The sequence below is a fragment of the Trichoderma reesei genome (assembly GCF_000167675.1).
Source record: "Trichoderma reesei QM6a unplaced genomic scaffold TRIREscaffold_14, whole genome shotgun sequence".
NCBI lineage: Eukaryota > Fungi > Ascomycota > Sordariomycetes > Hypocreales > Hypocreaceae > Trichoderma > Trichoderma reesei.
In genome coordinates, this window is record NW_006711161.1 from 190,279 (window position 1) to 202,772 (window position 12,494).

At 56.1% G+C, this 12,494-nt stretch overlaps 6 protein-coding genes across 6 annotated transcripts; 3 read left to right on the forward strand and 3 right to left on the reverse strand.

The window, feature by feature from the left end:
* Window positions 1-1,069: 1,069 nt before the first annotated feature.
* On the forward strand, window positions 1,070-2,307 carry TRIREDRAFT_108985 (uncharacterized protein; the record flags this gene model as incomplete). The annotated part of the gene is made up of 2 exons (XM_006966693.1): window positions 1,070-1,263; window positions 1,344-2,307. The coding sequence occupies 2 exons, from the start codon at window positions 1,070-1,072 to the stop codon at window positions 2,305-2,307; spliced, it is 1,158 nt and encodes a 385-aa protein (XP_006966755.1).
* A 597-nt stretch (window positions 2,308-2,904) lies between these two features.
* Window positions 2,905-3,911, forward strand: TRIREDRAFT_122662 (uncharacterized protein; the record flags this gene model as incomplete). The annotated part of the gene is made up of 2 exons (XM_006966694.1): window positions 2,905-3,291; window positions 3,355-3,911. The coding sequence occupies exons 1-2, from the start codon at window positions 3,141-3,143 to the stop codon at window positions 3,909-3,911; spliced, it is 708 nt and encodes a 235-aa protein (XP_006966756.1). The 5' UTR covers window positions 2,905-3,140.
* A 328-nt stretch (window positions 3,912-4,239) lies between these two features.
* On the reverse strand, window positions 4,240-5,431 carry TRIREDRAFT_79487 (uncharacterized protein). Its single transcript, XM_006966797.1, has 2 exons — window positions 4,744-5,431; window positions 4,240-4,676 (listed from the first exon to the last, which is right to left on the reverse strand). Exons 1-2 carry the CDS (start codon window positions 5,338-5,340, stop codon window positions 4,416-4,418), a joined length of 858 nt encoding a protein of 285 aa, XP_006966859.1. The 5' UTR covers window positions 5,341-5,431; the 3' UTR covers window positions 4,240-4,415.
* Window positions 5,432-7,338: 1,907 nt separating this feature from the next.
* TRIREDRAFT_108988 (uncharacterized protein) lies at window positions 7,339-9,162 on the forward strand (the record flags this gene model as incomplete). Its single annotated transcript, XM_006966695.1, has 3 exons — window positions 7,339-7,464; window positions 7,535-7,622; window positions 7,688-9,162. 3 exons carry the CDS (start codon window positions 7,339-7,341, stop codon window positions 9,160-9,162), a joined length of 1,689 nt encoding a protein of 562 aa, XP_006966757.1.
* Window positions 9,163-9,983: 821 nt separating this feature from the next.
* On the reverse strand, window positions 9,984-11,011 carry TRIREDRAFT_4622 (uncharacterized protein; the record flags this gene model as incomplete). Its single annotated transcript, XM_006966632.1, has 2 exons — window positions 9,984-10,851; window positions 10,926-11,011. 2 exons carry the CDS (start codon window positions 11,009-11,011, stop codon window positions 9,984-9,986), a joined length of 954 nt encoding a protein of 317 aa, XP_006966694.1.
* Window positions 11,012-11,554: 543 nt separating this feature from the next.
* TRIREDRAFT_42346 (uncharacterized protein) lies at window positions 11,555-12,130 on the reverse strand (the record flags this gene model as incomplete). Its single annotated transcript, XM_006966665.1, has 1 exon — window positions 11,555-12,130. A coding segment is annotated over one exon (576 nt), but the record flags the coding sequence as incomplete, so codon positions are not given.
* Window positions 12,131-12,494: the final 364 nt, after the last annotated feature.

Here is a 12,494-nt window from a genome sequence, read left to right on the forward strand (position 1 = left end):
AGAAAGTTACTTAATTTTATATAATATATTGCCTTAAAACTAGTTTTAAAATATAGTAATATTCTTTTATCTTTTTCTAGTTAAATAAAAGCTATAAAAATTATAAAAAAATATATTCTATAAATATGGCTATTAAATAAGCTAAAACTATTATTTAAATATTTTATTTATTTTATTTTAGTAGTATTACTTAGGGTTTAAAAGGTAGTGTTTTAAGTGAAATTTAACAGGTACTTACACTACAGCCCGAATAGCAATTTTATACAGCCCGAATAGCAATACTCTTGTTTTAAGTGGCAGCATGCAATACACATTTGCAATACACATTTCAAATCCACGTTTCTTGTATACCAGAAAGCCCAGCATCTTGTGTGTTTCCTCGTTCGTCACACAAAGGTCAGTGTAGAGGCTCGGTCTTACCATATATCCTGGTGCCTTGACGATAGGTATCCCGGCGGAGGAGAGGTAGTAACTCCGGCGATGAAGGATGAACCAAAGTATCACACGCCACGACTTGATTAGAAATACGAGAGCTCTACAATCTGAAGAAGAGGAGTGGAAGACAAGAGAAGAGGTGAAGCTGAAAGTCCGCCCTTTTGCGGACTGCCCTGAGTATGGACGTGGACATCATTGATGATAACAATAATATGCCGACAATGATCCCTAAAGGGGGAGAGACGGGACGGGAGGCTTTGGTCTCGGCGGCCCGCTGGATCGGAACGAGACCCACCGAACGCCGAACAACCAAGTCCGCCGCCGAAGTGGGGTCCCATGGTCACATCGGGCGGTGTGTTATTCTCGATGCATGGTCTTGTCTGCTCTGTTGAGGTGTTGCGCTGTACATATATAAACTGATACATCTTCAGCTGTAGATGACGACTGCGTGATGGATCATGTCATTTCCCTAATCTTTCACTGTTTGTGCTTGCATTGGCCTGTCGTGCATTGAGCTTACGGGGCGTTGAGAAATACATACCTACATAAGGAGGGTCTAAACACCACCTCTTTCACTTACAACAACGAGTCTTGGTGCTGCTTTTCGAGGAGCATACCTACGTTGCCCGTCACCATGAACATCCCGGCGACGATGCGCTCGCTTGTGGCGACGCGAAAGGGCGGGCCCGAGGTCTATGAACTACGAGAGCTGCCGGTGCCGAGCATCACGCTGCCGACGCATGTGCTCCTGAAGATACACGCGGCGGGCGTCAACACCGGGGAGCTGCAGGCTGTCAGGGGAAAGCTGGGACTGTTTTACACCCCGACGTAAGGGATTCATCTACCACGATTGCTGCCTGTCTCTCTCTTTTTTTTTTTTTTTTTTTTTTTTCCACATCCCATTCAAGCCCCCTGTACATGAACCGAAGAGCAATGATATCTAACGGGGGGGTGGGGAGTGGCAGTTATCCAACGCAGCTCGGCGTGGAGGGCGCCGGCGTCGTCGTGGCCGTAGGAAGCGCCGTCAAGGACCTCAAGGCCGGCGACGAGGTCTACGGCGCCTACATCGACAAGCCCATGTTCGTGAACCCGCCGCCGGGCTTCCTGTCCGAGTACGCGCTGGCCGAGGCGCGCTTCCTGCTGCGCAAGCCGGCGCGCCTGTCCTTCGAGGAGGCGGCCGGCATGGCGACGCTGGTCACGACGTCGTACCAGACGTGGCGGCGCGGCCTGCAGCTCATGGGCGCGGACAGCCTCGAGGGCAAGACGGTCTTCATCCCGGCCGGGCTGAGCGGGACGGGGGCCATGGCGGCGCAGACGGCGCGCAACGTGTTTGGCGCGACCAACATCATCACGACCGTCTCGACCAGGAAGATGGCGCTGGTGGAGCGGTATCTGCCGGGCGTGTACGACCGCGTGATTGACTACCAGACGCAGCGGCCGAGGGACGTGGTGCCGCCCGGCAGCGTGGACATCATGTACAACACGCAGTGGGACAGCATGGACGACGGCATCCCGCTGCTCAACCCCAAGACGGGCGTCCTCGTGTCCATCTCCAGCACGCCGTCCAAGGCCACGGCGAAGCGGATCATCGGCGAGCAGCGGTGGCGGTGGTGGCACGCGGTGGTGCTGGACCTGTCGCAGCTGGTGTACTGGTGGAAGCTCCGGGGCACGAGCATCAAGTACGAAATGGTGTCGGGCAGCCTCGACATTCGCGAGGACCTGGAGAAGGCGGGCGAGATTGTGGCGCTGGGCAAGGTGAAGCCGGTGATGAGGGTCGTGGACCTGTGGGATCTGGAGGCGGTGCGCAAGGGGTGCGAGGAGGTGGTTTACGGCAAGGGAGGGATTGGGAAGCTGGTGGTGAGGGTTGTGTAGGGAGAGACGGTGAGCTTGTTGCGAATGGAGGTGTAATAGTTGCTTGAGTAGGTACCTGTCACGTGTGGAGTTTGAACATTAAACATCAGCTTGAAGTTGCTTCACAGCATATTATCTGGCAGGCAACCTTGATATCGTCTGAGCCATTTGTCTAACTATTGATATATATCCAGGTCAAACGCTATCCAATCTCTCATTGTTAGTAATACTACTATGTATAAGGTACCTTCCCGTGCACCCTCAATGCCTGCAGATGCCGTCATCACCGAACCCCCCTCCTGATTACATACATAGCCTTGTCGCGAACCAGCACGAAGCGCCAAAAAATGCCACTCTACGCGTTGCACGGAATTACACCAGCAGAAAAGAAAAAGTGCAAAAAAAAAAAAAAAAACCGCGAAGATTCGCGCCGTCAATCCAAGCGTTCTCTTGTCGCGCTTTCTCAGCTGCTGACACAAGATACATAATACCAGCCGAGGGGAGACCCGCCTTCCAGTTACCTCCTCAACGACCATTTGATTCCGTCGTCTCAACTCTCACTTCCTTCTTCCCAGCTTCTGTTTCTCAACTTCTCTCCCCCCTCCAAAACTCAATTCGTCTGGATCTCATCCTCGTTTGTCTATGCTTGCTTCGTTTTTCCTCTTCATCAATTGTTACAGCAATCTGCTTCAAATCATCGTCTTCTAACAAAGCATTGAGCAGCGTTCGTGCGTGTGTGCAATTGTAACATCAATTTCTTCTCTCATCGCCTTTATAGCATCTCCTTCTCTCACTACTCTCACCCAAAACACCTCATCAAAAAGGTCATCAGAACAAAAAAAGAAAAAGAAAAGATGGCTCTCCTCAAGCGCAAGCGATCCGCCGCACAGCTCTTCCCGCCATCCACCCCGGACAGCTCCATGATGGCCCTCGACGCGCCCGCCCTGCACAGCCGCACCCTCAAGCGCTACCGCGACAACAGGCCGTCGGACGAAGAGGTCCATCGTAAGTTCTACGAATGGCGCGCCCACCACCATCGTCTGAGCCCACACTCATGCCCTCCCGCAGAGCACACCCTAGACCTGCTGTACTCGGCACAGCAGAGGCAGCAGCAGGAGCAGGAGCAAAATCATCACCATCATCATCACCACCTCCACCACGGTGTCGGCCCCGTCGCGCAAGACCTCGTCGCGAACCAGACGCTGCTGCCCGTCTCGACCTCCTCCGACCCGTGTCCTCTCCCGACGCCGCCGATGACGACGCCCTCCTCCTCCTCCACGCACGACGGCCAGCAGTCGCTGCACCGCTTCTGGAACATTGGCTCCCAGCCCAGCTCCGGCACGTCGTCGCCCAGTCTCGCCGGTCCCCTCTGCGCCGCGCCGACGCCCACCGCCTGCGACGACTGCGGCGCTCCGCTGGCCGGCTCCGATGGTGCCGGCGACGACGGCATGGACCTGGACGGCAGCGCGGCGCAGGACACGGCGTGCGGCGCTTGCGGGAAGCACGTCTGCTTCAGCTGCTCGGTGAGCAACCTCGGCGAGGAGAAGCGCTGCCTGCAGTGCGCCGGCCGGAGGGTCTGGATCGGCGGCATTGGCTGGACGAATGCCGGCGTGTCGGTTTGCTAGGGCATGAAGTCAGCAAGGTAGTTTGTAATTTTCTCTAGGTCTTCATTGTCTTTAGTGAGGCGAGCCTTTGGAGAGCCTTTTCTTTGCTTTGGGTCAGCTGGCGTTTTGAGGGCTATGCGGTTGTCTATCATGTCTGCACGGCGATAATCATGAGGGAGCCCTTAGTTGGCTGCATACCTAGTGGTCGGCATAGTTAGCGGGCAATGTTGTACTCTGTGATATGGAATCTGAGTTTCCTTTGCATTTTGAATCGGCCTCATGTTGGTACTACGTAGTTGGTGGCTATCGCTTGACGTATCAAGCTCACTCATGCTCAGATATCAAGTTTATACGAAGCTCCGTAAAGAGCAGGAGTTGTATTGTAAAAGAGCTGTCATTAGATACATTAGGCCAAGCATTTCAGGCATTTCCGCCACTATTCCCCATTAATCTATTCCTCCGCCAGCATTATAATCCGGACCAATACACCAGAAGAAGAGAAAGAGAATGTAGAGAAACAGTCGTCTAGCCACGGCGCCGAGTGGTGGGGCCCTTCTTCGCAACAGAGGTCGAGCTTCCAGGGGCGTCGTGGGCCTCAACGGGGATGACCTCTCTCCGCTTGCCCCTGGCCTTGGCCGACGGAGCGTTCCAGTAGTAAATCATCTGCAGAGCGAGAATGGCGTTGAGCGCAAAGCCGGCGACGAAGCCGTACAGAATGAGCTTGTCGTCGACTTCCTGGATCGTGGTGAAGATGCGGGTCAGCGAACCGGCCAAGTAGTTGAAGACCTAGAACATTTGACAGCTGTTAGCGGGCGTGTAACTGTTGGACAGATGACAATGGCTAGAGACGAACCGTGAACGCGCTGAGCTGGCCGGTGCCGCCCTCCTTCCAGATGGCCAGGATCTGGGGAACCTTGCTGGCGACGCCAAGGATGCCGGCACCCGCTTGCAGGTAGCCCAAGGTCTGCATATCAATCGGGCTCTCCGTGAACAGGTTGAAGGCGCAGACGGCCAGCAGGGCGACGAAGATGGCGGCCGGGCCGGGCTGGCCGGAGTAGTTGAGCACGAGCATGCTGATGACAATGTTCTGGCCGAGGATAAAGGCCGTCTCGCCATAGGTGCTAAAAGGAAAACCGTTGCGCACGTTGTAGGCCAGCGAGATGAGGTACGCGCTCGTCTCCAGCGCGTACGACAGGAAGGACACGCCCTCGGCGGACTTGGACCGCAGCAGCTTGAGGATCTGCGGCACCTTGACGACGAGCGAGGCGCCGACGATGCCGATGCCCAGGCCCTTGCTGACGGCCAGCTTGAGGCATTCCGCGTTCTCGACGTCCACGTCGAGCAGCAGCGCCTTGTAGCAGGTGGCGCCCAGGATGGACACGCCGAGGTCCCGGATCGGGGCCGGCAGGTTCTGCGTGACGGGCTGGACGAGGGACCGAACGGCGTCCATGGCGTACGGAGAGCGAAGAAGCTGGTGCGAGGCTGAGGCGAGGGACGAGGCGGGACGAGGCGGTTTCGGGAGTGTCGTTGGTTGTTTGCGACAGAGAGGGAGCCCGAGTAAGAGGAAGGAAAAAGAAGCCGATATGGAAGATGGAGAAGGAAAAAAAAAGTTTCCCAGCGATAGTATGCGCCCTTCTTGCGCCTCTTGCGCCAACCTAGGTAGTTCCAAGTGGAGCTCGAGGAGTGTGTGTTAGCCTAAGTATGAATCTCTCACGGTGTCGCGCTGCAGTGCCAGAGATTGCAAGATGGTCGCAGCTCCAAGCTCCAAGCGTTGATGCCCTTCTTTTCTCCTTGTCTTCCGCCGATGCGGAATGCGACGCTTCGTGTCCGAGCCCCGGTCACTTCGGCTTCAGGCCAGATTGCGCTTGTGCCTGGATGACATCAGGCGATGGCGGGGAGGTGAACGCTCCGGGGTCTCTCTGCTGTGGCTCAGCGGTGAGGCTGGTGCTTGCTTGCCGGGTCATGGTTGTAAGACAAGGACAGACGCCTTGGAGCATTTTTGGTGGGAAAAGGGAAAAGGATCAAGGGAATAATATTAAACATGTACACTGAATATATTGAGAGACAAGTCTTCAAATGCTGTGTTGTGCATGCCCCCGAAGAAGTTCCAGGTGTGCGGCTCACCGCTGCCATTGTTCCTCCAGGTCGCCTTGCTGCCTGAGTCTCGCTCCAGAATCTGCCGATCTTATGGCGCTGGCAGTGGGCCCCGAGACAGCTGGAGGAGGCGATCAGCCGCCAAAAGAACAGCGGGCTTAGCGGGCGTGAGGGGCAGTTTGGAGGCGGGCAGCTGGGACCTGGAAGCTCTCCAGGGCTCCATTGGATCAAATCCACTGCGACTGCAGGACCTGGAGCTATGTACCTACTACAGTATTTGGAAGCATGGAAGCCAGGACTGGTGATAGGCAGGTAGGAGGTACCCGAACATTGCGGATATCGACTTGCAGTTCTCTTAGCTTTCCATTTCCTTCCACCTTCATGCAATGCGCCGTCTCTCCAATACTGAAGAAACATCACCATCACCGTCTCGTCGCCTCCTTTTACTTCTCTCCCCCCTGCTCAAGGATTGCTCGGTGACATCGTTTGCATGGACTGCAGACAACGGGACTTACAGCAGAAGCGCATGCGCCAGTCCATCTGCTGCACACCTCAGTCTGCCAGCTAATGGCACCACAAGCGATCAACCGCCTCGCCCCAACCACCGCACAGCAGCAGGCTACTCGTATGCACACTGCTATTAGTCGACATGCCTCGCCTGTGTCCATCGTCCAGCCACGCCAGGCTCGCACCACCTGCAGCCAACGACGCACGTGTCAGCCCGTGAGGGTCCGTGAGGGGCCGTTTGCGCCATTCGTGTCTGGTTCTCGTCTGGTCACCAGCAATCGATGCTCATCACGGGCCTTGTCAGTCGTTGGTCATACTCTGCAGCACTGCACTCTTTATTACTCGTACCATAGCCAGGACCCAAGGCTTCGATTTCCGTCTGCGTGGAATCCAATGACTGTCAGCATTTGCCTCTGCCTGGCCAGCCTCTGCAGAATACGCCAGCCTTCTTCTTCTTCTTTTCTATCAACTACTCATACCGACTCAGCCCAGCCTGTTTGCCCCTCTCGTGATTCTGCGTCTTCTCCGCCTGCTCGCTTGATCTATCGCTTGCCTTATTACTTGCCTGGGCTCGACCGTTGTGGTGTGGCGCACAGCTTGCTCTGCTAAGCTTGTTGGACCGCCTCTAGAATCTCGGCCACGGCCATAGCCTATTTAGCTATTTTGCTCCCCAGGCCCGGGCCCTGCCGCAGCTAGTGACATCAACCACCTTCGCCCACCCACCTTCTTCTTTCTTTGTCTCTCAGCTTCTGTTTTTTCGTTCCTGGATCGAGAAAAATAGGGGAAAGACCACGCCCACAGAGCCGACTTGGATGCGATCCCCTCACGCCACCAGTCGCCGTTCAGAATGGCCGTTCCGCGATCGAATGGCGCATCGCCAGCGGGGGACATTAGCTATGCCTACATGTTCGAGGCAGACAAGAGCCCGACGATGCAGTTCGATGCGCTGCTGAGAGCGATGGCGCGCTTTATCGTACGCCTCTCCAACCTGGCCCGACATGGACAAAAGACAACATGGCTGATGACAATCGACGTGACGACAGGTCACTGAGCTCGGCGATAGGAATGATGCCCATCTCAACCCCAAGAAGCTCGCTGCGTTCTACAAGGCCGTGGGCGGCGATTACGATTGTACGTCAAGTGGCACACGGGCAAAGACGGAACCGCGCATACATGTATTGACTCGCCCGCAACAGCACTCTTCCTGGAGACGCCGCACTCAGCCATCTCCTACATCTGGCAAGTGACGGGCTGCCAGCACAGTCTACAGCCCACCGATAACGACTTCGCACCGCCTTCTATCCCAACCCTGACCCCTCGAGGCTTCTCGCGATGGGAATCCATAGAGATCCTTCTCGAGCCCGAAATGCATGTCCCCTTCATTCAGTATGCCGTGAAGCACTGGGCCCTGAGGCATCCCGAGACGGGCCAGGCTTTCCCGCCCGACCTACCCGCCAGCGTCTTCCCCTCGGAGCCAGATCCCATGGTCGATCGTTGGCATAAACAATGCGCCGAGAAAATGCGCGATGAAGCCTCCAGGGAAGAGGAGGGAGCCAGCATACCCAGCTCCGGCTCTGCGCCCCGACCCCCGCCGTTTGCTGAACCTGCCGCGCCCAGGTTTGCCTACGTCCATACCGCGGATCCCTTCCGCTCGACTTCGCCGCGGGCGAGGGCTGCTGATCCAAACCAGTACGAAAGGTTCACTTATGTCCGTGTAGGCGAAAGCCATGGGGCTAATTTCGGCCAAAGGCCTTCGATGCGTTCGCCCGAACGCTCTCGCCGCCAGAGACCCGCCGACGACGCTGGGAGACGTCGAAGCTTTTCCGACTACGCTTCCACACGCCAGCCACACAGAGACTCCATCCGCCATAGTTATTCTGGCACCTATCTCAACCCTGACTCTACTCGAACAACGCCCAGCCGACCCAGCCAGCATCGTCGACATAGCCACTTCCAGCGGTACTCGTCCGATTCGTCTGGCGATGAATCTGTGGATGAGTCCATGCATACGAGAGCCAGGCGGCGACATCGCACCGGCTCGCCAACTACCCCCGGGGTTCGTCGCGTCGTCCCGCCGTCGTCATCGGGCCCTCCACCGCCGTCGGCAGGCTCCAGCGTTCCTTCTTTCCGGACCCATCGCAGCGACAGTCGGGCTGAAGAAGCAAGGAGAAGAGGTAGCCCCTTTGGGGGGTTCAGGGAGAAGCTCTCAGAGACCGTCTCCAACATTATCCCAGGCAGCCGCAACAGCTCAAGGGGACACAGCTCCGCCAACGACCCGATCCGTGTGCGCAGGAGCCGCGAACACATCCCCCCTTCACGGCTGAATCAAAACCACTCGGATCTTGCCTCGGACGGGCTGTCTGAAGGATCGAGCGAAGAGGAGCGCCGCCGCCGCCACCGACTGCATCAAGAGCGGGACCGCTACCGCGCCGACGAGGCTGACTCGGGCGGGCGCAGGGAGCGGCAACAGCATCCGCGCCGGCCAGAGTCTCAGCGGCGGACTAGCAGTCACGCCGATGCCGACAGACGACAGGGGCCGGGATGGGATGTGCGAGACAGAGATCGCATACGGGAGGAGAGGAAGAAGTGGGATAGGCGATCTGGGGAAGACGACCTGGGAGGCTCTGGAGCCATGCCCAACCGGCGATACCAGGAGTCTGCGTATACTTGAAGTACTTGTATATATGGGGGAAAAGGGCGCTGCTCTATTATCACGACGTTATAAAAAGACACGATTGTTCTTCCGGAGTTTAGCGAGTTGAGCTCTTTTTCTCTCGAGTTTCTTTCCTGGTTTTTGCTCTTTTTAAGTACACCATGTATAGCAGCTCATACCTAAGGTAGATACAGCGTTGCGTGTACACGAATCACGGCAACAATCAAAACGGCTTAAGCGTCTGGACTGGACGACCGGATGTTTGTAGACGAGCTTTTTTCCTCTGCCTCGTGATTTTTAATCGTCTCTTCATGTACCTCTGTAATGTCCGTTTCATGAGATCCAGCTGTGCATCCCGAGTCCCAATACCCCGTATTCCTTCTCTTATCATTCCATACCTACTGTAATGACTAGTACTATGTACGTTGAATGCCACATGCTAAGCGCAGAGGTCTGCATCCCGCCTATTCTGTGGCAGATGCAAACTCATCAATGCTCTTTACATTTAGAAGTGCCATTCCCCATTCTCTTCCCGTTGCTTGCAGGGCAATTGTGATCCACCGCCTCGATATCAGGGGAGGCGCGCATCTTGGACCAGACGGCTCAGCACAGCAGACGTGAGGAGAATGAGACAGCAGTCTCGAAAAGGAACAGCACTGATTAGCCTGCATCTGCCACAGATAGACGAAAGATTTGGCCAAGACGCTGCGACATGTGTAACCTCACATGCAGTGAAGGGGACCTCTGGCCTATTTGTTTCCCCTCCCTAAGCCAGCCAGTTGTGGTTTAAAATCTTCTTTTTCCTTACAATTGAGTCGCTCCTCCCTCTCACAGCCCGATTAGACGGACATGTTCATGGGAATCGACTTGTGGGGGTCGTATCCCTTGACGACAAAGTCCTCGACCTTCCAGCCATCGATGCTGCCGCCCTTTTCCCGCGCAATCTCCAGCTCGGGGAACGGCCGCGGCTCGCGCTCGAGCTGTGTCTGCAGGGCCTCGATGTGGTCGATGTAGACGTGCGCGTCTCCCATGACGTGGGTGAGGCTCCCCGGCACCAGATCGCACACGTGGGCGAGCATGTGCGTGAGCAGCGCGTAGCTCGCAATGTTGAAGGGGATGCCGAGCCCCATGTCGCAGGACCGCTGGTAGAGCTGGCAGTGGAGGTGACCCTTTGGCTTGTTCTCCTCCGAGGGCTCCGGGGCGTCGACGCCGCGGCCGCGGCCCGGGTACGAGACGTAGAACTGGGCGAACATGTGGCAGGGCGGGAGGGCCATCTTGTTGAAGTCGCGCGGGTTCCACGCGCTGAGTATCATCCGCCTGTCATACGGGTTGGTGCGCAGCTTGTGGACGATCTCGGCCAGCTGGTCGACGCCCTTGCCGGCGTAGTCGGTGTTGGCGTCGACGTACTCGGCGCCAAAGTGCCGCCACTGGAAGCCGTAGACGGGGCCCAGGTCGCCGACGTCGCGGTGCGCCAGGCCGACGCTGTCGAGGAACTCGCGGGAGCCGTTGCCGTCCCAGATCTTGACGCCGACGTCGCTGAGGGCCTTGGACGAGGTGTTGCCCTCGATGAACCAGAGGAGCTCGGCGACGACGGCGCGGAGGAAGACGCGCTTCGTGGTGAGGAGGGGGAGGATCGGCCGGCCGTTATCGTTGAGCTTGAACTTGAAGCTTGGAGGGGCGAAGATTGACAGGGTTCCTGTTCCTGTGCTGTGGGGGGAACTGGCTGTCAGTCGGATTTCTTGTTTGATCGATTAATGCATGCATGTCACCGGTGGCTTTACCGATCGGGTCTTCGCTCACCCTGGTCCAGGATCTCGCGGACCAGGTTGAGGTACTGGTACTCTTCGTGCTGTGACGTAGAACCCATGGTGTCTGCTGGGGCAACCTAGAAACGGCAAAAACAGGAAAGAAGAGAAAGAGCGCTTAGGAAGAGAGAGGGAGAGAGGGAAACGAGTGTACAAAGACCGGTCTCTGTCTTAAAGAGGAGGAGGAGGAGGAGGAGCACAAATGGAGGGGCAACGGGAAGCTGATGTGACACAAATCTGTGAGATAAACGCGCTGGAACGCGCTCATTCAATTAAAGATGGAAGGGCCACACGTGATCTCGCGCGTCTGTCCATCAAGGTCATTGCGCGCTAATCATGAAGGGAGGTACAGTTTCTACAATACAAAGCGTCATACATGTATAGATGTCCTCCAAATTCGATAATATCCAACATTTGCCTGTGCTGCCATAACAATGGGGAGTTGATGATTGCGAGATAGAACAAGTCTCGACTGCTCTCTTCGGACTCACGAATACGCCGCCCTTCAAACCTCAGCTCCTCGCCTGCTGCTCTGGTGCAAGGCATGCAAACGCAACCATGGTGGCCTGCTGGTCCCTGTAAGCCTCACGGGGATCTGGACCTGTCCACTCCCTGAACGCTGCGAATCCCGACTTTTCCAGGATTCTCCTGCTCCCCAGATTGTTCACGTCTACCACGGCAACCAGTCTCTCAAGGGCAAAGGAATCCTCGCTCTCCAACACTTGGGCATCCAAGGCTGTCGCGTCGACCTCAATCTCGGCCTCTCTGCGAGGCAACCCCCACCAGTTCTCGACAAAGGCAGTCAGGAATTCGGTGCCATATCCTTTCCCCCACGTCTCTGGTCTGAAGGAATAGCCAACTTCTGGCCATCCCAGGTTCCGTCCCGAGAGGCCGTGTAAGCCGCCCCTGCCAATCAAGTCGCCCGTGTCTCGCTGGAAGATGAGAAAGTAGTATGTCTTGCTGTCGTTGGGAGGGAGCAGCTCGTCCAGGCTCCTGCGAGTGTCTTCGAGTGTCTTGTCCGCGCCCTTTGAGGAATACTTCATGACTTCGGGCTGGATGCGGAGCGTGTGCAGAGCAGGCACGTCGGAGATGCGTGGTGCTCGGATGATGAGCCGGGGAGTGTGGATTTCATTGCGAGAGTCGATGGGCGGGAGGATGGGGAGCGTTGTCCGGATCTTGACTCGTTTCTGTTGCTCCATGTCCGCTTGAAGCAATGTGTTTGAAGTAGGCAAGTTAGTGTGGATGCAATCTTCTAGTGATACCTTAGATGCCATGGCAAGCTTATTCCTCAATCCGCACGATGAGTCAACAACTGCTAGCAAGCACATCATGAGACCTCCATTGCTTCTCCTTCCATCAGCTACCGTGCCTTCACAGTGGATCAAGGCGCCGAGATGTTCTAGCATCTGGACAATGTCATGCATGTCTCCTGTTTTATCTGCCTATGGTTCGAAAATTCACCATAACGGAAGCCTATGCGAATAATCACGCGCCGCGATCTTACTTAGGTAGACAGACCAAGATCCTTGTCCTTGAGTGCCTGAT

Excerpts from the sequence above, each read along its gene's own strand:
- TRIREDRAFT_79487 (XM_006966797.1), bottom strand. The coding sequence starts at position 5,340 with ATGGACGCCGTTCGGTCCCTCGTCCAGCCCGTCACGCAGAACCTGCCG. Across the intron at positions 4,677-4,743 it reads GCCAGCTCAGCGCGTTCACG|GTCTTCAACTACTTGGCCGG; the intron begins GTTCGTCTCTAG and ends CAAATGTTCTAG.